General features: G+C 38.7%; 2 protein-coding genes across 2 annotated transcripts in view; both read left to right on the forward strand.

Moving 5' to 3' along the window:
- Positions 1–17,818, forward strand: part of MGA (MAX dimerization protein MGA) — a 99,684-nt gene extending 81,866 nt beyond the window's left edge. Inside the window, 7 exon segments of the mRNA XM_028506376.2 lie at positions 3,119–3,249; positions 6,141–6,192; positions 8,422–8,628; positions 9,688–9,799; positions 10,082–10,315; positions 11,690–11,866; positions 13,156–17,818. Coding sequence (XP_028362177.1) covers positions 3,119–3,249; positions 6,141–6,192; positions 8,422–8,628; positions 9,688–9,799; positions 10,082–10,315; positions 11,690–11,866; positions 13,156–14,435 — 2,193 coding nt within the window. The 3' untranslated portion in view covers positions 14,436–17,818.
- Positions 17,819–19,733: 1,915 nt separating this feature from the next.
- Positions 19,734–23,746, forward strand: part of MAPKBP1 (mitogen-activated protein kinase binding protein 1) — a 60,495-nt gene continuing 56,482 nt past the window's right edge. The window contains 3 exon segments of the mRNA XM_036032002.1: positions 19,734–20,591; positions 21,041–21,209; positions 21,212–21,261. Of these exon segments, the coding sequence (XP_035887895.1) occupies positions 21,146–21,209; positions 21,212–21,261 (114 nt within the window). The 5' untranslated portion in view covers positions 19,734–20,591; positions 21,041–21,145.

Genomic DNA, 23,746 nt, shown 5'->3' on the forward strand with positions numbered 1-23,746 from the left:
TTTAAAAAAATCCTGAAACCACTGCTCCCATTTGATTCCATTTTTTTTGTTGTTTTTTTTTGTTTTTTGTCCCCCCCCCCCCCCTTAATTTTCTGTATAAAGTGATTCTAGCTTATCTGGTAGATACATAAAAAACAGGGAGTGGGTGACCTTAGAACTGGGGGAGAAATTACCTACCTGCCTTTAGAGAGATGTTCTTTTTGGAGGAAAATGGAAAATACCACTTAATATTTTAATATGATCGTGCCTTAAGTTGCTTTTTAATTATCTCCTAAAATTAAATACTTTTTAGAATTTATATCCTGAACTTTTGTTGTCTTCCTTTGAAATATGACCTTTATAATTTATTTTTCTGAAGTCATTTTTGTAGCTTCCTATATTGGGTTGTATTTACTCAACTAAGTGCCTTGAGAATCAGGTATGATGTAGGGCAGGAGTTGGGCAAACTTTTTCTATAAAAGGCCAGATTGTAAATATTTTAGACTTTACAGGCTAAGATGGCTTGCTCTTGCAACTACTCAATTGCTGTTGTATCGTGAAAGCAGTCATAAACAATAAGAAGTGAATGAGTATAGTAGGTTGTGTTCCAGTAAAACTTTATTTACCAAAACAGGTGGTGGGCTATGGTTTGCTGACCCCTGATACGGGTTCTGGTGTAAATTGTAGGGAGGTTATACTTTGTTCCCGGTGGGTGCCCTAAAATCTAAATGGAGTCCCTCTCTTCAGGAGCAGATAATAAGGGGCCCTGCACTCATTGTTATGCAGTGGACTGTTTTAGAACTCACTTCTTTGATTTCATTCAGACTCTATATTACCTGGTCCTTGTATGTTAATACTTAACACCTTATACAGATAAAACATAACAAAAAGATTAGTATTTTAAAAGTAAAATGTTTAAATATTTTAATGTTTTTGTGTTGGGTATTTCTGTAACCTCAGTTGTCTCATTTATAAAATGAGGATTTAGCTCTAAAATTGGATGATTCTATAGCATTTGCCTTACATTCTATTTCTAGCCTACTCCTTTTTGAGGACAGACATCTGTAGGTAGCTGAAGAATCTGAATTCACTGAGTTTGGGAGTTAGATTGCAGATCTCCTTGCGCTTTTTGCAGAGTCTCCATTGTAAGTCAGCCTGGGTAAACATCAGACCAAAAACAGTCCAACTTTAAAACCAGTGAAAACTATTGCTATCATAATATTTGACTTAATAGAACCTTTAGAGTATTTTAATTATACAGGGTGGCATTGCTTAAATTTCCTAAAAGGGAATCTGACATAAAAGGTACACTGACCTTTTTAAAAGTAAGGGCATTAAATTAAAAGATCTCTAAAATCTAAATTCTACATTGTATTTATGTACATGTATATACTTATGATATCTTCATGCTTGTGATTAGCATTATGTTGGACTAGTGTAAGGAGAGTTGTGAGTAGCCTCTTTAATTTAAACCTTCCATTGTGAAGTTTATTAGATATTATTTACAAAGCCTGAAGTTAAAGCCATGAAGTAGGCAGACATTCTTCAGTTTGAATTTTATAAAGCTTCTGCCTATGTTATTATGCAGACTGTTTAGATTCTGTTGGGACTGTTGATTTAGCTTCCTAGAGTTAATATTTTTTAGTTAATTTTAATATATGTTTACATTGTTTAAATTTAATATATATTGTTTGCTTTGCGCTTAAATTGGGGGACATAAATGATGGCTTTTAGTGTCTGTCAGCCTTATAAAGTCTGTAATTTCAGGGTAAGTAATGTTTACAACAAGTTTAAATATAGACTTATTAAGGTGATTGGGATGCTTTGAGTTGTACCTCTCTGGTACAGTATGATTATAGATAACATTTTCCCTGTTTAGTTTCTAGCATAGTACACACTACTTTTAAAGGTGGACTTAAAAAATATCTGCATATATCATAATATGTATATTTTGTTATATAACACGCACAGTAAGTTTCTGTGACAGGCGCTCAATAAATGCTTACTGATCGACTCATTTTTTGGTATAATTAGCAAGTACAGCAAGCCTGGGCTGCTTCGATATCTGAAATTCTTCAAAAGCTCTCATTCTGAGGGGTTGAGAGACTTAAAGATGTGGTCTGTATTTTATATCTGCCTTGAATATGTTTTTGTGGGTATCTCATATGGGGTTAGCGATGGAGCACTCCTTTTTTTTTTTTTTTTTAAGGCATTTATTTTTAGAGAGAGGGGAAGGAGGAAAGAGAGGGAGAGAAACATCAGTGTATGCTTCCCGTTTGTGCACTCCCAGCTGGGGACCTGGCCTGCAACCCAGGCATGTGCCCTGACTGGGAATCGAACCGGTGACCCTTTGGTTCGCAGGTTGGCACTCAATCCACTGACCCACACCAGCCAGGGATGAAGCACTCTTTTTACAAAATTTTTTCAATTACATTTTATATTTAATGTTATTTTATTATTAGTTTCAGGTGTATAACATAGAGTTTAGACAGTCATATATCTTACAAAGTGTTCTCCCCAGTATTTCCAGTACCCACCGGCACCATACATGGTCATTACAATATTATTGACTATATTCCCTATAGTACTTTACATCTGTGTGACTGTTTAACTACCAATTTGTACTTCTGAATTTCTTAAACCTTTTTCACCCAGTCCCTGAAACTCATCCCCCTTTCTGGGTAATCATTAGTCTGTTTTCTGTACCTATGAGTGTTATGATAGCATTCTTAAAATAGATCCCGAATTTTTTCTTTTTTCTACTTTTCCCTTTTCCAAATTTTCTTTTGCTGTATTTGATCTAAGGTTTATACAGGTTTAATATATCTGTACCTGGATTTGCCCACTAGAAATAACACTGTGGCACCAATATAGATTTTTAGGGACTCTGTTCAATCTAATGATGTCTGTTTAACGTATATGCTGTGATAAATAATGTAGTTTTGGTTGTTTGGCTCTCTATATATGTTCTTATTTAATTCCTTTTTATGGTTAATTATAAGTTTGGGATTATCAGTACTCATGGTATAAGATTTAGCGCTAGCACTAGTTGGTTTCTATGAGGGGAACATTCAGTTGAATAGTTTAGGTGTGTTTTGCATCCCAATACTTTATTTTACTATTGGAATGCTATATTCAGATAAACTGTGTAGAATACATTGAGGATGATGAGGAGCAGGTGGACATTGAGACTGTGGAAGAACTCTCTGAGGAAATTAAGGTTGACCACATGAAGACCACAGCTGCCCACACACAGACTTTTAAACAGACGTAAGTTTTATTTCTTTTTGGGTTATTTTTTTATCATAAACAAAACCGTTCTGTTTAAGAACTTTGAGTAACTGACCTGGTCCCTTTATTCCTCTAGCTATTTTTCTGATTAGTAGATGAGGAGAGGAGCTACACATTAGTATTAACATACTAGTGCTAGTTTGTAGCTGTTTAAGCCTTTAATCCCTCTGAATCTTAGATTCCTTACCTTTGAAGTGAGGAAAATGTCCCCATTTGAAGTGTTAAATGAGATAATATGTGCAACTAGCATAACTGACACAGTGGGCTTACTCAGTAAACTAACTAGGAAAGGTTAGTTTCTTTGTCTTTTAAGAATAAGACAGTAAATGCTAAATTAGGTTACTTACTAGATGAACAGGTAAGGTACAGTTTGGGAAATTTTTCTACCTGTTACATTGATGAGATGAAAATAGAGAGGACATGATGACTTGGCTCAGGATAATTTATTTAATTTTTTGTTTTAGTGAGCCATATGCTGATGAGAGAAAGAAGGGAAAGATGATAGGAGTTCTTTCTTTGTGCTAGACATTGTGCTTTTCCTGTTAGCTCATTAACCACCATATAAAATAGCAATGAGTTGAGAAAGTAATCCTTTTTTTTTTAATTGAATTTATTGTGGTGACACTAGTTAACAAAATTATACAGGTTTCAGGTATACAATTCCACAACACATTTTTCGTACATTATATTGTGTTCACCACCCCAAGTCTAGTCTCCTTCTATCACCATTTATACCCCGATACCCTCCTCTACCTTCCCCCATTCTTTCTCCCCACCAGCAGTCACCACCCTGTGTCGTGTGTCCCTGAGTCTTTTTTCTCTCTCTCAAAAAATTTTTGCTCAATCTCTCAAACCCCCACCCCCAACAGATGTCATCCTGCTCTCTGTCCATGAGTCCTGTCTCTGTTACACTTTTTAGTTCATTTTGTTCATTAGATTCCACGTATGAGTGAAATTATATGGTACTTAATCTTTCTCTATTTATTTCGCTTAGTGTAATGCTCTCTAGGTCCATCCATGCTGTTGGAAGATGAGAGTAATTCTTTAGTGATGTTTGGAGAATGTCTGTGAAAGGGGAAGATAGTCCTATAGTTTTTTTCACTTCAGAGCTATTTGAAGGCTACTCAGTTGCCTGTTGGTTTAGGGTTTGAAAGGGTTTAAATTGTCTTAAAAGCTTAATTGGACTTAAGTTCAGCATACTGAAATTGAGTTCCTAAATACATGACAAGTAAAAAAAGTGTAATCTTAAAACTACCATGTACAATAGCAACTAGAAAAAAACCTGGACTGTCAACAAAAGTTTTGCAAGACTTGTATAAAATGGTATTGAAAGGCATTGAAGAATTCATTAGATGGAGGCATACCATGTTGGTAAGCTGAATAAAGGGCCAAGAATAACACACAACAGCCATACGGCACAAAACTGTTGTAAGGGGACAGATTTTAAGGATTTAACAGGTTTTGTCTGTCAGAACACCATAAAAGCAATGAGAAGGCAAACTCAGACTAGAAGGAAAAGATTTGCAATAGTGTTGAACAGTATTAGTTTAGCTTCGGTTGATTTAGAGGCCTTGTCTCATGCGCCAAGGTTGTGGGTTCAGTCCCGGGTCAGGCACATCTAAGAATCAACCAATGAACACATAAATAAGTAGAACAACAAACAAAATCGATGTTTTGCTCTGTCTCTCTCTTTTCCTCCACCCCTGTTCCTTTTTCTCTCCTGGCTTCCTCTCTCTAAATCAATTCAGAAAATAATGTTTGACAAAGGACTAGTATCAAGGATATAAAATAACCGTTACAAGTTGGTAAGAAAAATGATTCATTTAGAAAAGGAAGTAATGGGTATCTGAGGCAATTCATACAAGAACACCTGGATGCCAGTAACAATGAAAATTTGTTTATCTCACAAATAAATTAGGGAAATGCATATTAAACCACAGTGACTCTGAAGTCACAATTTTGCAATGAGATTAGCAAAAATTGAAATTATGATAGCACTATTATTTAGCTATGGAGCAATGGGAACATACTACAGGTGGGGTGTGTAAATTGTCATTACCCATTGTAGAGAAGTGTGACATTACTAAAGTTGAAGAGGTGCATGCCTTGTACCCATCAATTCCACTCCTAGGTATATGCCCTAACACACACACACACCACACACACACACACACACACACGGGGTTAGATATGGGATGTAAGCAGTGTGTACAGTGGTATCCATTGTAGCACTGTGAAAATTTGGAAACCTAAATGACTACTAACATTTTGAAAAACCAAACTTTGGAAAATTCACACTTTTGGATATTGCATAGCAATTAAAATGATGGAACTAGAACTATATGTATTAACATGGCTTAGTTGTAATTTTGAGTGAAACAGATCACTTAAGAAAGATATACTTAATATATAATGTTTAAAGTGTGCCACGTAATACTTTCTGTTTAGGGATACATCCTACATATCTAGTAAAATGATACATATTTGCATGATAAACTCAGTTTGGGAGTGTTCACCTATGAGAAAGAAGGAAGGAAATGTGGTTGAGCAGGCAGCATGTAGGATCTCTTAAGGTTTTTATTTCTCAAGCTCAGTGGTAACTGCTTGGATTTTCATGATACGCTTGTTTATATAGGGTTTGTATGTCTGAAATATTGTGTGTGATTGAAAAAGTAATTAGTTTTAGGGACAATTTGGACATTGTTTCTAAGAGAAAAGAATAAAGTATACTGGCACATATCCTGACCTTGGAGAAAAGAAGCTGGTTTACAAGTTAGACAATTTGGGATGATTTGGATTAATACTACTATGAAATAGGTCTGAAGTTGTTGAATTTCACTAAGACATTGAAAAATACTGTCTTTACCTAGATGCCGTACCCCATATTTCTGTGGATGAAAAGCTGCTGAAAGGAGTCGAAAGGTATTTATAATCTATTTAATGATAATCTTCATTTAATAAAATTGATAACATTTGTCCTTAGGGTCAAAACAACATTAGCTATATTAGGCACATTCAGAGTTAGTCTTACCAGTGACCTAATACAATCAGCCTTTTAAAAACCCTAATGAGCCCTGGGTAGGTATCCTCAGTGGATTGAGTGCCAGCTACAAACCACAGGGTTGGATTCCCAGTCAAGGCACAATGCCTGGGTTGCGGGACAGGTCCCAGTAGCGGGAATGGGAGAGGCAACCACATGTGAGAGCAACTGATTTTCTCTTCTCCCTCTCTTTTTCCCTCCTTCCCCTCTCCTCTAAAATAAATGAAATCTTAAAAATAAAATCCTTAATGAAATTATATTGTTAATGCCTTTTCCCCTCTCTTAATTCTCTGTTGTACCCAGATGATGATTTAGAAGAATTAAAATGGGTATGGAGCACTCACCAGTGTGGCTCAGTTGGGTGTCATTCTGCATAGTGAAAGATTGCCAGTTTGATTCCAGTTAGGGCACATGCCTAGCCTGTGGGTTTGGTCCCCAGTTGCTATGAGTCAGGACGCATATGGGAGGCAACCAACTGATCGATGTATCTCTCACATTGATGTTTCTTACTCACCTTCCTTTTATCCCTCCCTTCCCCTCTCTCTAAAAATAAATACATAAAGTCTTTTAAGAAATGGGTATGGAGTTTATAAAAATCAGCGTGCTTATCAATTTTCATAAATTTCCTGCCGTTTTAATTAGATAATGTCATAGTTGTCATAAAGTCTTCTTAATTTAAGAGACAAAGACAATGATGGAGATTGGGTTTAGCTCAGGGTGGTATTCGAGTCCTTTCAAAGACACTTGGTATGATTAGTTTGAGTTTAAAAAAACAGCTCAAACAGTTCCCTTGAGCTGTTTTATGGGGAGGTCATGTGAAACATATTTATATGCGTGTATCATTTTGTGAAACATATTTAGTAGCTTGTAATCATTTTGTATATATTTTTTTATTCATCCTAAAATTTTTTTAGATGTAAGAATTTCATATAGCTTATTTATATAATTCATTTTTATTCCCTAATTATTACAATTAGGTCATAAATATCCTAGTTTTATGCCCAAATTATGTGTAGTGTTTTGCTTTATTTAAATTTGGTATTTTCTTTCATTTTTTATTCTCTCATACTATACTAATGCTGAATGAGTTTAACTTCAGAAAGACAGTGATTTTATATTAAAGTTTTGGGGTAGTAGCAGAGTTTGCCAGATTAAAAGGAAGACAGCCAGAAGCATTAGAGAGGGAAAAACACAAATGAAGAAACTGGAGAAGACAGGAAATGTAACTATTATTATTATTATTTTGCATGAATAGTATCCACATTGTCAAAATAGGGTAGCCACTGTTAGTGATTTTCTAAAACTTGTATAATGTATGAATAAAGTATGAAAAGACTTAATTTCAGTCTTGTAAATGTTTAAGTACAATGACAAACTGGGATGATATAAAGAGGGGAGAAAAAAATAAGAGGAAGGATAACGAGTGATGATACCCTCATTTTACACAGAGGTACTGTCTGTTGTTGGTGAAGTGAGATTGATGCAGAGGAGTCAGTAGAAGAACTAAAGTTAATGATACATCTATATTAGAAAGATGGGATGGTAAAATGAGGTAAGAGTGGTATGAGCTAAATCCTCTTCTGTGTAGCAGGAAGTAAATGGATAGTCTTGAAAATTGAAAAGCATGAGCTTACATTATTATTTACTACTTAGGTATAAATTTAAGAGCCAGAAATGTCAGCTAAAAGCATCAAGTGATTGTTTCTGTGGTTTCTTGTACAGGTGCAGGACACAGTTGCTTTTCATTATAAATTTTTTAAAAACTTATATTTAAAAGCCTGTGTACATTATTCTTTATAGTAAATAATTTATAAAACTGAAATGGAATAAATAAAAGAGAAGGGAAGCTTAAGTAAGGCTTCCTGAGGATCAAGAATGAATTTTTGAAAAATGAAGTTTGAGTTTTAAATGTTGTTAAGAATGTACGCTGTTGAAGGTAGGTTTGGAGGAAGGATAGATTGTAGGGTAGTTAAGATAACAAATTAGAAAGCTGTTATGATGGTCCAAGCAGAAGACAGTGGGTGTCTGACATACAGCCACGCCATCTAGGATAGTGGAAGAGGGACTATAAATGTGAAAGATATTTAGGTGGTAATCTTTTGTTTGGACAGGCTTCACCAATGCCTCTAAAACTGAAGCCTGATTACTGGAGTGAAAAATTACAGAAAGAAGCAGAAGCTTTTGCTTATTATCGCCGCACACACACTGCCAATGAGCGGCGCCGGCGTGGTGAAATGAGGGATCTCTTTGAGAAATTGAAGATCACATTGGGATTACTTCATTCTTCTAAGGTTTCCAAAAGTCTCATTCTCACTAGGGTAAGTGTTCCATGTAAGTGACAAGAGCGTGAGTAAGAATCTTCTAGAGATACTAGAAAAGAAACTACTACTGTATCAGGGAGATTAAAATACAGCTATATTTAACATTTGAGTATGGACTAGTGAAGGCCCAATACATCCTTTAGGGGGAGAAGTCCTTATGTTGGATCAGAATAGCTTTTCATTAAAAGTCAGATTCTTAATTGGTAGATCTAGCCTTCCTTCAAATAAAGTCAGGCCTTGACTGCTGTGGCTCAGGTGGGTGTTGTCCTGCAAAGTGAAAGGTCCCTAGTTCAATTCCTGGTCAGGGCATGTGCCTGGATTGCAGGCCAAGTCCCTAGTTGGAGCGCATGCAAGAGGCAACCTATCAGTGTTACTCTCACACATCAGTGTTTCTCTCCTTCTCTTTCTCCCTCCCTCCCCCTCTCTCTAAATATAAGTAAATAAAATCTTCAAATAAAGTCAGAAACCCTGGTAAGCTGTATTTAGCACAATCTCTTCACATTGGTGTTCTCCATAGCACTTAGAATAGTTTATCCCAGTGAAAAACACAACATAAGTGATAGTTTAACATACTTTTTAACAGTTGACAGTCCTTTTAAAAGAAAATCTGAAATATTCAAGCTAGCAGAAGTTTTAGGTTTGCTTATAGAATATGTAAGGTGATATCATTTAAATTGCTTTTAAAGTAGATAATGGAGGGGAGTACATGGGCAAGCATTCATACCCTTTTATAGTTATTTCAATCAGATTTTACTTAGACTAGGAAATTACTTAAAAGTTGATTATTAAAATTTAAGCAAAGGAAAATATTTTGTATTTCCTTGTATTGGAAACACCTGTTAACCACCCAATGATGCTTTTTGGAAATAATCACGTGTCCTAGAATTATAAACCAGAAAACCTGAAGTTTAACAAAAAATAATTTCTAAAACATCATAGATTACTTTAAGTGGCATTATCAAGTTCTCTAAAATATTAGATTAAAATATTTTTCATTGTAGAAATTGTGTAGGAAATAACAAATTGATTGACATGACATTATTGTTTCTGTTCTAGGCATTCAGTGAAATTCAGGGACTAACAGATCAAGCGGACAAGTTGATAGGACAGAAAAATTTCCTGACTCGAAAACGGAATAGTTTGATACGGAAAGTATCATCTCTTTCAGGTGAGATATGTGAATGATTTCTAATAAAGAGTATAACAGCTTTACTAAGGAGAAATTCTCAGTAGATCTTTCAGATACTACTCAGTTTAAGGCTTGGTTCCCATAGTTAATGCAGAATTATCTTTTGACTAGGTGGGGCGTTTCTTTTGGATTATAATCAATCACTCTTGCCTTCCATAGTTTTTGGGAGTATAGTTAAATCAATTGGATTTCAGTTGACTATTTCTTATTATTATATGGGGTCATATAGAGAGTGATAATTTATTCCCTGTCAACCTATAGGTAAGACAGAAGAAGTGGTCCTGAAGAAGCTAGAGTATATTTATGCAAAACAACAAGCACTAGAGGCACAAAAGAGAAAAAAGAAGATGGGATCAGATGAGTTTGATGTGTCTCCCAGAACTAGCAGACAACAGGAAGGATCTTCTGCATCATCTGTAGATCTCGGACAGATATTTATAAATAACAGGAAGGGGAAACCTTTGATTCTTTCCAGAAAAAGAGACCAGGCCACAGGTAGGAGGGACATTCTTTGCTTCCCTTAATGTAGATGAGCATCAGTGTAGTTAGTTTAGTTTAGTTGAGCTTAGCATACCGAACATCTTGTGGCCGTAATTTTAGTTGAAATTGCATGAATTAAATATTAAATATGGGTTGTATAAAAAGTCAAACATTAGCCCTGGTTGGTATGGCTCAGTGGATTGAGTGCTGACCTGTGAACCAAAGGGTCGCTGGTTCGATTCCCAGTCAGGGCACATGCCTGGCTTGTGGGCCAGGTCCTTCGTACGCGGGGTGCACGAGAGGCAACCACACACTGATGTATCTCTCCCTCTTTTTCTCCCTCTTTCCCCTCTCTCTAAAAAATAAATAAAATCTTAAAGAAAAAATCAATCATTACATTTACATTGGATTTCAGTTTCTAGTTTTCACATTCAAGCAAATCTTAAGTTACCAGTCATGGTAATACTTAAGACCTACTTCTGATATAGCCTACAGTCATATATTTTCCCTTTAGTGTTTTAGTGAGTATTTGGGGGGCTGCCATCTTTTTAGACTTTATACATGAACTTTTGATTTCCTTGCAGCTCTGCTCATTAGTTGTGAGGAAGTTTGGGTCTAGTTGAGACAAATAAATTGGAAAAATTTTAAATTTAATTTTGTTGAATCAGGCTTTCCTGATTCCATCAGATTGCCTATCAGGGAATTGCTATTAAGGAGCAAAGTAAATTGGTTTTAACTTACTGCTCTTTCCTATCTTGATATTTGGAAGTGAAGTGATAATTAATTGGTTTTTATATCACTTGTTTATATCCTTAGAAAATGGTATGTCCTTTTGTGCTCTTTGGATAACCTAAAGTATGAACCAGGAAATCTGGTTTTTAAAATCAACTTCAGATAGTAGTGATGGAAAGTAAAATATGAGTTAGTTTTAACATTGCAGACTCAAATGACGTTATCGCTAAGAAAGGATTATAATGATCATTTAGTTTAGTCATCTCATTTCACAGATGGAAAAATGAGGTCTAGAAACTTGAAATACTTTGTTAGAGGTATATAGGAAAGCAAGCTGAGGGGTAGAATTGTGTGTGTCTTCATCCAGATTCACCATGAGGACTATCGGGAGCATTCCACTGAAAAAGTGCTTCCATAGCTCTATTTCTCAACAAGAACAAATTCTGATCATTAGAAGAACTAATGGACAGGTAACCATTATTCAGTGAAAAGTGGTTCAGAAAGTAAATTCCAAGTTGAGGTTTCCTAACTAAATTTGAAATTTACTTCTTTCCTCTTAAGTCAGTGTGTGGTTTTAGGGCTGTCTCCTAGACTCATAGGCTACACTTGGATTAATTAGTTGAAGAATTTTTATCTTAACCTCTTTCTTCCTTACAGAAAATACCTCGCCCTCTAATACTCCACACACCTCTGCCAACATTGTGATGACTCCACAAGGGCAATTGCTCACCTTAAAAGGTCCCCTGTTCTCAGGACCAGTGGTAACCGTTTCTCCTGCTCTATTAGAAGCAGATCTGAAGCCTCAAGTTGCCAGCAGTGCTGTGGCTCAGTCAGGTATGTCATAGGTGTTGTCTTCTATGGATAGTAAGAAACGGCTTTCTCTGGTATGTCACAGTAACAGAGAAAGCGCTTTCTTTGTGTTCTGTAATGATGAAGAACTATTGCATTTGTGAGTCCTTTGGTATGAGATGAGCGACCCTCTTTTTAGAACACATTTGGCTCTATCTGTGGAATTGATTGGTCTTTTTTTTACTTGGGTTTGGGAACTATTTTGTGATCTCTAGTTAATTCTTATTAGGAAAAGCACTGAAAAGATGGGAGAGTAGAAGGAAGCTGAGGGTTTTGGGTACTGATAAATATGTTAATTTTGTATTATAGTTAGAGATGGTGTACTCCCATATTACCAGCCTGATTGTTTGAGCAACAGTTGCTTTTGGGGATAAGGAGTAGAGTTGAAAAGAAGTCTCACTTTGATGATTTAGGTTTTAGGCACCTAAATTTCTGTTACAGTAAAAGATATCCTTACTAATGCTAATACTACTAAACCCAGTCTGGACGTGTCATTCTTTCTCTTACTGTTCTGCCAGTAGGGTTTCATTTTCCCTCAGAATAATTAATTGGGTGAACATAATGAAGATGCATGTCTGCATCAAAATAAAGAATTGACTTGGGCCCTGGCTGGGCACCTTGGATAGAGAGTTGTCCCAGTATGCCAAGGTTGTGGGTCAGTCTCTGGTCAGGGCACATATAAGAATCAACCGATGAATGCTTAAATAAGTGGAATAACAAATAGATGTTTCTCTGTCCATTCCTTACTCCCTTCCACTTCCCTCTCTAAAATCAATAAATAAAAATGAAAAAGAATTTACTTGGGGAGCATTTCTGTAAAATAATTAAATAGAACTTTTATTAATGATGGAATAGTCTTTTGATTGGATTTTACCTGCTATCTTGTTAGGTTAGGTCCATAATTTGAAGGGACTAATATTTCTTTTTATCTTTTTGATAAAAGTAGATTGGATTTTTAAATTTCTTTTATTTTAAAAAGATTCTATTTATTTTTAGATACGGGAAGGGAGGAAGCGAGGGAGAGAAAAATCAATGTGTGGTTGCCTCTCACATGCCCCCTACTGGGGACCTGGCCTTCAACACAGGCATATGCCCTGAACCAGGAATCCAAGTGGCCACCCTTTGGTTTGCAGGCTGGCACTCAATCCACTGAGCCACACCAGCCAGGGCAGTAGACTGGAATTTTAACTGCAGTTCCCCAAATGGTTATTGGGTATGAATGAGAGATAGATGTTTACCACCGTAGATCTAAATGAAATTTTTCCCCCCCTCAGAAAACGACGACTTATTTATGATGCCAAGAATTGTTAATGTGACATCACTGGCCACAGAAGGAGGTTTGATAGACATGAGTGGCAGCAAATATTCTCATGAAGTTCCTGATGGCAAGCCACCTGACCACCTGAAAGACACTGTCAGGAATGAAGATAAGTCCTTTGAAGATTCAGGTAGAATCTCTTCCAGAGGCAACCATAGAGATGGTAGAATGGCATTGGGTCCAACACAGGTTTTTCTGGCAAATAAAGATTCTGGTTTTCCACAAATAGTTGATGTTTCCAGTATGCAGGAAGCACCAGAGCGCTTACCCAAAAGGATTTCTGGTGATATGAGAGGGATTCAGTATAAATGGAAAGAGAGTGAATCAAGACGGGAGAGACTGAAGCCAAAGGAATCTTCGTTTCATAAGTTAAAAATGAAAGATCTCAAAGACTCAAGCATAGAGATGGAACTAAGAAAGGCAGCATCAGCTATAGAAGAGGCAGCACTGGATCCCAGCGAGCTGCTAACTAACGTGGAAGATGAGGATGATACTGATGAGACACTGACTTCTCTGCTCAATGAGATTGCCTTTCTTAATCAGCAACTAAATGATGACTCTGTTAGCCTGGCAGAACTGCCCAGCTCTATGGATACAGAATTCCCAGGGGATGCTCGACAGGCTTTTATCAGTAAGCTTCCTCCTGGGAACAGAGCAAGTTTCCAGGTTGGCCACTTGGAAACTGGTTTGAAAGAGTTGCCTGATGTACAAGGGGAGAGTGATTCTGCCAGTCCTCTCCTCTTGCACTTGGAAGATGATGACTTTTCTGAGAATGAAAAACAAATTGCAGAACCATCTTGTGAGCCAGATGTCCTTAAGATCGTTATTGACTCTGAGATAAAGGATTCCCTTCTTTCCTCCCACAGGAGAGTCAGTGATGGAGGGAAGAGTACTTCTGGTGTCCCTGCAGAGCCTGACAATGTTTCCTCACCCCCCATTCTACATATGAAGGCTGGCCTAGAGAACAGCAGTACAGAAACTTTGTGGAGGCCTATGCCAAAGTTGGCACCTCTAGGATTAAAAGTAGCTAATCCTTCCAGTGATGCAGATAGTCAGAGTGTCAAGGTGATGCCTTGTTTGGCACCCGTAGCTGCCAAAGTTGGGTTATTTGGACACAAAATAAACTTAACAGGGAATGACCGGGAATGCCGGGAGAACAAGGTGATGCCTACATTGGCACCCGTTGTGCCCAAATTGGGCAACTCTGGGTCCCCACCAAGTTCTTCAGGGAAATGAACTTATTGGTCCTCAAGCAGAAGCCAGGCTGTGAGGGGAAACCTTTCTCTGCTGGCATCTGTTCATTTGTGTCATGGAACTGTGATCCTTGACTTTGATCCAGTAGACAATGTTAGAGAAAAGGGTAGAGTACTGACCTCAGATTAAGAAATTACTACTATGAAATTTTGATCATGTTAAAAATGTGTTACCTCACTTGCAGTGCTGGGTCTCCTATCCTAAGAAGATGTGATCCATTACTGAACATGAGGTGCCCCTCTTCCCCAAGAAATTGATAACAAGATTCTAGATCCATATTGGTTTCCTCGTTTTTCCCTCCCAGAGAAAAAGCTGTTTGAGACTTTGGACTTGTTATGAACTGAACTGTAGTTGATAGCTGTTGTTTAAGTGTGAAATCCAAGGAATGTGATGTACTTGTGCAGAGGCACCCAGAAGAGATCGTTTTTAGTTGACGTTTCAAAAGTAGGTGGAGAGAGGGATGGGTACCATGGAATACCAAAGTGAAGTACTTTGTGTCATTCAGCAAAATTCTCTTTCATGTCCCAAATAGCTTCTATTCCCTCACCTTTTCAATCAGAATTATTAGTCCAAGCCTTCTGGTAAATTAACAGTGCTTTTAACTTTATTACTAAGATGATTTTGAGATATTCTCCCTTATTGTCTTTGGGCATTGAAAACACCATTTCACAAGTACCAGAATCACCTGGAATACATATTTTGAAGGTAGGCATAGAGAGAGCTGTCCTCCTTTCACAAATCATGTCACTCGAGAGACAGCTAAAATGAAAAGCATTCCCTCCCCAGACTAGAGACAGTGGCCAAAATAAAAAATGTGGGGCTGGATATTTCCCAAATCAAACCAGCCTCCTGGTGCTTGAAGGTTTCATTTACTATTACCTGCACAGGAAGGATGTTAAGTAAAGAAAAGTCACAGTAGGCACTCTTTACCAGGGAAATAAGACAGTATTTAAATCACAAGATATATTTTTATTATCTGCTATCATGGGTTCAGTGATCTGTAGAGCTTTTTCACTCATTTGCTGTCAGGGTAGGAAAGACTGACAGCCTGTAAAGATAAAGATATTTATATTTTTGTATAGTTGTTTTCATAGATTTCTCAAAGGCTGAAGTTTTCAACCTAGAAGATGAGATTTGTATTGAGTATAGAAATGATGTTTCTTATCTAGTTTGTAAATAATCATGGTGCACTTGAGGGGTCTCTTGGAAACGCCTGGGGGCAAGAATCACTATTCTGAAAATGTATAGACTGGGATTTAGCTGCTGCATTTTGCCTTTCTTAAATAATTATATTTTGGAATGTAACCCATGTTCTGTCTTCATTGACAGGATTTGCTTGTGTTGTTAAACACTAACACAAGAGCTTCCAGTGCCTGGGCTGTGCCTAGGTAATGCTGTTTCTTCTACATCCCCTGCCTTCTTTATCTATCCCAAATCCCACTCAGCATATCTTCAGATCTAGGTTATGAGACCAACTTTGGAATGGTTCTAACCAGTGAATTATTACTTCCATGGTTGGTTCCCTTTCTAGTAACTCTGATAATAAACAGATTGAAAAGGGTGGGAAAATTTTCTCTGTAAATCGCAATGATGCCTACATTCTTTGTCTTGTGCTACTTGCCTTTCTAGACCTTGTTCATCCAGCTTTTAACCTTCCTCCTCTAAGGTTACTGAAGAAGCTTAAAGTAGGTAATGATTGCCTCTGCGCTTCTCATTATCCTTCCCACTCTTTACCAAGCAAATTTCATTCATGCCTTAGCCAAGGAGTCCAGCATCTGTCTTCCCTGCTAATAAATGTCCTTTGAGATGCTAGTACTTTAACCCAGGTATAGCAGTTTCCCATTATTTCCTTGCTCGTCTTGTCCTCCCCATTTCCTCCTGACTTCCCAAAGCTCTTGTTACGGCTTTTGAGAGTCAGCCAAGGAACAGGCAAGTGAGCGAATAATCCTCAGGAAAAGAAGGACCATTCTGCTTCTGAACACTGTTCCCTTTTTTTATAAACAAACAGATAGTATCAGTTCTTGATGGAAAGATATTTGGCTGTTTATGAGAGGTGTACACAGATGAAAATGAGAGATGATTCTTGTTATTCAAGGAAGGCTGAAGATTTCATTGCAAACCCCTAAGATCATGGTGTTTTCAAGATCTCTTAGAACGAGGAATTATCGGAGCTATTTTGAGGAGGGCTCACTCTTCAGAACAATCCTGCAGATTGACAAACCTAAAATCTCCAAAAATTCTTACCTTTTAACCTTACCCCAGGAGAAACTGATTATGAAAATCACATGTGTGATTATGAAAGATGTAGTTGAGTGAGAAAAGTTGAATTTGGAGAATAGTGAGGAATCTGGAGAATGGTGAGCTCTCACCCTGACTCTCTAAGAAGCATGATCTCCGTAGACCAATAATTCGCCTTTTTATACATCTGTAAATAAATGGAATGTTTTTAAGAATGTAATTATGTCAGATTTAGCCTTTTCTTTTATATATTAAATATATATATCTTTCCTTTTCTGCTTTTGAAAAATGACTATTTTTTTTTTAGAAACCCAAGAACAGAAGAAGTTTGGGGAGTGGAAGGCAGAATGTGTGAACTTGAAATAAATAAATCAGTTATAATAATTAAAGCAGGACTTGGTGTTGGGAGGTTTGTGCTGAGTTGGAGTAGAGAATCCTAATGCCCTGAGTCATATTGAAAGATGTGCCACTGAAGTAGTTTTATCATAGGAATTCTTTACTGTTTTAAAGACTTCTGACATTCCATTTGGGGGAGGTTTTGATGTTCTGATCCTTGAAGCATGTTTTACATGGAGACTTCAAAATATGGTACAACGTGACAGCAAATGTAAGTCTCAAGAAATCGTTCTGCAGTGAAGAAAGTCTAGCTTTATGGTACCAGCGTGTGCAAGGTAATACACCTGTTACCCTGAAGAATAACAGGACATAAACATAGTTGCAGGTAAGGACAAGAGATGATCTTAAACAAGATACATGTTAACTAGTATTAGGATTTACAAAAAACTTATTAAAGGAGTCCTTTAGAATTGAACTACAGCACAGATGAAGCCCAGATGTATATAAACTTCATACAATTACATAATTTTATAGTAAATGCAGGTCTTTTCCCAAAAATTATGGATGAAATACCTGACAGTAGGCCTTTGAATAACAAGTTTGAAATGCTTTGAATACAGAAGAAATCCATGTATTATTTGGGCAGAGTTTAGTAGTATATATTTTCTCCTTATTATACTGACTGAGATATTCAATAGTATCAGGTGAATTGAGAAGACTAGTCTCTTAGAAGACTAGAACACTTAGACTAGTCTAAACAATAGTGATAATCCTTTTTTCTCCAGAAGATTTAAAAGAAGAAAAAAAAAAGCAGTGCACTGAGTAGGCACATTTCCAGATACTTTTTATAGAGAATGATTGATAAAACCAAGAGTCAGACTACATTTCTTGCACAAAATTGTTGATTTGAAGGAAAAGTACTTGTACGATCATCAATACTTCATGTATTATATCTAGTGAAATTTACATGAATATGAATGGCTGGATGCAGAGAAATTAAGACAAGGTGTACAGACCCACTGCCATTTGGAAGAAAAAAGATCAGAAATGCACTTATAAAATTAGAAATTTGATACACACACACATACATAAAACGAGGTATAATTGTATATTAAACTTGAACTTCTCTACAGAGATCTCTAAGTGTTGAGTAATAGTGATGGAGCTGTGTGTGGAATGTGAGATGGCTAAACCATGGGGTGAGTTGGGAATTTTGAGATAAATCTAAGCTCTACTGAACTCGATTGTAAACTCTGATGTTAGAAGAGAGTTTGTTAATAGGAACACAGTCTTGGAAGCATTGTTTTGACATCCATCCTGTTTCCAACCACAAGCATGCTCTCAGCTGTCCTACAGTGCCTTGCATGTAAAGGTGCTCAATAAATATTTGATGAGCAAATGTTTAACCTCTTTTTCCAGGATCTTACACTTGGACCTGTTGGCGTGTTAAACTTAGGGTGAATTTTTAAGATGTGGTCTAATGAGCATAGTGCAAAACACATCTTTCCCTAGACATCTGTTTTAGAGTGACAACCATGTATATGTGTTTAGGTCTTACACAAGCAAAATAAAAAGTGAAATAGAGTGGATGGTCAACTGCATTTTGGAGGGTGGAATGACTAGTACTTAATTTGGAGAAAAACAAATAAGGATCCTGTTTGCACTGGGCCTGGAACTGTTATTGTCTGAGGAATTCCCATATTGGCACTTCAAAGGCTGCCTGGTACCTAGGCAATAAAAGTTGGACTAAACTGAAGAAGTAAAAATGTGGTTTTGGCCCTAGACGAAGTATCCATATTTACGCTATTCTCAGTTGTTGCTTGTCACTTAGATCATCTTAGACATTGAAAAAGCAGGGCTTGAATTTGCTTCTGTAACTTCAGTTTCAGATTAGAGTAACTGGGAGAACATTTTCTTTAAGGGGACAAAACAGTAGTGTTAGACAGGAAATGAGCAATGACATTCTGTAAACCCATTTGACCATGAGTGAGAAAACTTGGTGGACCACAAAAGTGATGTGGGGAGGGACATCTTTTAAGGATGGAGATAATTGCTGTGAATGTAATACACAATTAAGGACACCAGGTGGCACCATTTATTAGTGTTATATTGGCTCCTACCACTAGAGAGGTAAAATGACCACAAACGAGTTGAAGGAACCAACTCCCATTTCATACTGTTGTGGTTAGTTTCTCCAGATTTGGGGAATAAATGAGAGAATTCTATTTATAATTTCATTATATCTGCAGTGCATGCATGGTTGAAGGGAAGGGGAAGCCTCATGCCTCTAACAAAATTGCTAGTTGGTCTAGGAGGCCACTTCTTGATCTGTGAACTTTACAGATCTCATTTAATACAAGGTTAGAATACACACACGCACATTCCTAGCAGTCTTGTTTTCATAATGTAGAAGAATAACAGAGGCACATACCTCTTTTACCACTTGGCTATATGAGACCCCGCCCACAGCAATGAGTTTAGGAGTCCTTGCTAACATGTCCAGGTGTAACAAGGATCTAGATAGGTTGAGACATACATCTACCGTTTCTCTAGCTTAGGATATAATCTTAGGCTAATTTAAAACAATTTTATGAAGTAGCAACGAGGTAGAAACGCCCCTACAAGATGTGCTAAGGGGCCTGTGAGATAATGTAAAAGTATTTGTGTGCCCACAACCCCGTGAACTAAAGCTGAAGCTATACCACTAAAACGAATGTCAGCAAGCTGGACCGTTAATTCGCCAAGTTAGTAGTACTGGGGAAAATGTTCTATGAGTGAATTCTGATAGGAACAGAAAGACCTGGAGCTACAGAATCCTGGTTAACTCAGTGTAAGAGCGTGGTGGGACATTGGAGGTTAAACCAGAAATACACTTATTCCACCCCCATACACCTAAATGTATTCAGGCAATCATCTCCGCTGATCAATCTGTTGCCTAGTTAGTAACACTAGCAATCAAAAGCCTACGGAGAGTCATTTCAACGTATGTCGGGCATGGCAAGCAAGTATTCTAACCGCTTTGGGCACAAGTGCTGGGGTTGATCGGAAGAGCCTTACAGCTGTCTCAATCTTGAAAATTCTGAGCTAGGAGTTAATTTCAGCTTTGGTCCCTTGGCCTATCGCCAGCCTTGACACTCTGGGGGCGTAGTTACCGTCTTGTTGAGGCTCCTGGAGTGCACTTCTCCGGTAGACCAGACCTCATAATACATTAAAAGGCTTGGTTCTTTAAATTCTGAAGCCATGTTCTGCTGACCTGTTGGAGCGATATTCGCGACTAAGTTGCGCGGAATCCGTAGTACTTGAGTCCCGGACCCTCTGCTTCTAGGCCCTCCCATTGGCTACGTCCCCACAAACCTTATTCGTTCGCTCTTGGAACGCCCTCCTGGATACGGAACGCACCCTCTGGCCTCGGCTCCACCCACTCAGGCGGTAGTTCGCGTTTTGAGCCGCTTGTGCCGCCATAGCTGCCTCCGCCGTTGCTGCCGCCGAGCTGAAAACCGCCGAGCGCCCGAGCGCGATGCCTGAGGGCGCTCTGAGCGTTGCGGTCCCCGGGCCCCGGGGCTGGTGAGGCTAGTTCCGAGCGGGGGCGCTGGCGAGTAACAGGGGCTTCTTAGGTGAAAGAGAAAGGTCCCGGGCCTTGGTGGAGAGCCGAGAGCGAACACCAGAGGGTCGGCGTGGGGGTGGGAGGCTCCCGTGCAGAACGGGTGCCGGGCCCACAGCTAGCCCTGCCGCGCCGCCGAGTGCGCCTGCCAGCGCAGGTACTCAGGCCCCCTGAGGGATTCCTTGGTGGCCTCGGCCATGGGAACAGTTGGAAACTAACGGGGACCTACTGGGCGAGGCCCATCCATCTCTCCAGTTTAAACGCCTCTAGCAGGCATGGGCCTGTCCTGCAGACATTGTAAGGAACCGTGCAGGGCTTGAAGGCGGGGATGAAGAGAGGGGAAAGGGCATACTTGGAGATTGGAGCGGCAGACACTGCAGGGCAGACGGTAAGGTGGCCTCTGCCGTCTCAGGTCAGTGAGAGGGTATACTGGAAGATCCTGTGGAGTGGAAAGGCAGTGCTCTGCTGTTGAGACGAATTCCAAGATTGGGCCAGGAACTGTCCCGGGCTCCTCATCATGATGGCCGTGGAGGGGTCAACCATTACCAGCCGGCTCAAGAACCTGCTGCGATCCCCATCCATCAATTACGCAGGAGTAAGGCAGGAAATCGGCGTGAGGACCTCAGCTCCAAGGTGAGTCCTAGTATTGGAGCCATCCTTTTCCAGCCCTCCCCTGCTGTGCTCCTTGTTCCTCTTCCTTCTTTTTTGGAGGGGTGGGAAAGAGGAGAACTAGAAGCTCCTGCTGGCTCTAAGGGATTAAGTGTGCCCACCTCTGCCACTCAAGAAAACAATGATTTAGGTTAAAGGAAAAAGAGCAGCAGGGGTGGGCATGCTGAGATTCATTCATGGAAGAGGATTAGGAGGAAGGCAATCTGGATTCGTTTCACTACAAAATAAGTTTGTGCTTGGGAGGAAGCCAGTTGATATGCTATGATTCAGTTTCTCTTCTTGGAAGAGAATAGTGGGATCACATATCTTGTGAAGGGCAAGCTGTGACTAATGTAGCTGCCAGTGTTAGTGTCATAGCTGGGTTATGTAAGACAGTAGTAACATAAAGAAATATGCTAGAACACCTAGTCTGAAGCATTGGCTTGGCAAATGCTCTTGCCCATGGTTAAAATATACTCATTTCTTCAAGAGACCTAAATTAATTTAATTGGAGCTTATTGGCTTCTTAGGAATGATAACAGCAAAACAGTTCTCCTGGTTTGCCCTTGAACATGGTTTATATCATTCACTTTATGCCGAGAGCCACATTTCATTCTGCTGCACAAGTTCCTCAGAGGCCAAATCCAGTCCCTTCCATCCTCTCAGTTGTCTGGGTGTATGTTTCCTTCAACTTTGTTGAGCCCCACAGCTTTGGAGTACAAAAGTCTACTAAATTTATTTAATCCTGGAGAGATTCTAGGGCTTTGTTCCCACAGGATTAGATTAGACATTTGTATCATTTTATTAGCAGCCTGTAAACACAGTAGTAGCCTTGTGTGGTTCAGGATTGCTACAGGGAGAGACATTTGAGACAGCAGCATTTTATTGCCTTGCCTGTATTTCTTCAGAGATGAGCAAAGCCAGCGAGGAATGATTTGAGTCCTAATGTACAACATGGCAGGGTTCTGGAAGGACTTAGTTCAGATCCCTATCCCTTAACAAAACCTCAGTTAAGTTTGGTCAGAAGGTGAACAGCTTTCCTGCATATTCTCAGAAGTCATATTAAATTGAAATTGGCCACAGGTTCCTTGGCAGTGGAGATAGTGACTTTTCCAAGAACTCTTTTTAATTAATCATTGTTCATATTCTCCAGATGCAGAAGAATGAGCCTGTAACTTAGAAACTTTCTTAGATTTGACCCTGTTCACTCATTTTTTGTGTTGAGTCATTCTCAGTGCTGCAAACACCTTGACTGATAACTTGGCATTGAGCAGTACTTTTAAAGCAATCATCTCATATCTTTGGTCTCTTTTTTTCTGATCAAGAATTGTATAGGTAATATAAATGTGTGAGGAGAGTTTAGTCTTCAGTGTTAATACTTATTGTAATTTTGGTCTGGGATCCAGAGGTTACGGTCATTATTCTTTAAAACTTCCTATGTCATTTATCATTAATGCATTCAACAAGTGTTTATTGTGTGCCTATTATGTGTGGAATCAGTGATGAGTAAAACATCATCTTTGCCATCAAAGAGCTTGTGGCTCATCAGACTTATACAACATGATGTGGTAAGTGATGTCCTAGAAGTATACGAAAGATGTTAATGTCAGCACAGGGAAGGGAACCTAAGTCAGCTTAGGGGAATTAGGAAAGACTCCACAGAGGAAGGGATGCTTGAACTGTGAGTCCTGAGGCAAGAGGAAGAGAGGAGAAGCTCTCCAGGAAAACCGTGAAAAAGGACAACCCTGATGTCACCATTAAACATGCCTGTTTCAAGTAGGAATTCAGTGCTTCAGACTCTTTAAATGGCTTTGATTGTGATAGAGCTATGAATAAAGGATATACTTAGCTGAGGTTGAAAGACCCTTCAATAGTCTGACAGAGCAAGAGTACTTGTGCATATCTTTAGCACCCAAAAGTAATACTGTATTTTTAGGACTATAAGACGCACTGGACCATAAGATGCACCTAGGTTTTAGAGGAGGAAAATAGGAAAAAAAATTTTGAAGCAAAAAATGTAAAATATTTAATAACCTGTGACCCTGCTCCACCGCTGCACCCCTCCCCCGCCCACAGCGAGCCAGGTAAGCTACATTCGGACTGTAAGATGCACCCTCATTTTCCTCCCAAATTTGGGGGCACAGAAAGTGCATCTTATAGTCTGAAAAATACAGTAGCTATCTTTGTGTGCCTAGGGGTCTACAGGTCCCTGCCTCCCCACTCTCCTTATTGAAGACCAAGAGATGATTCTAAAATCCTGCCTTGTGGTAACCCCTGTAGGATTTGGTGTATAAAGCTTTGTCAGCTGCTCTAATATGTGGTGGCTGTGGGTAGTCATGGTAACAGGGAGTTTGTGATTCATGGACAACAATCTCTGAAATAAAATTTGAAGGCCAAAAGACACATATTTCTTTTGGAGGGCGATGGCAAAGAAGGAAGTGACAAAGGGCCTTGATGCAGCTCTTACTTC

This window comes from Phyllostomus discolor, chromosome 1 (genome assembly GCF_004126475.2).
Source record: "Phyllostomus discolor isolate MPI-MPIP mPhyDis1 chromosome 1, mPhyDis1.pri.v3, whole genome shotgun sequence".
Taxonomy (NCBI): Eukaryota; Metazoa; Chordata; class Mammalia; order Chiroptera; family Phyllostomidae; genus Phyllostomus; species Phyllostomus discolor.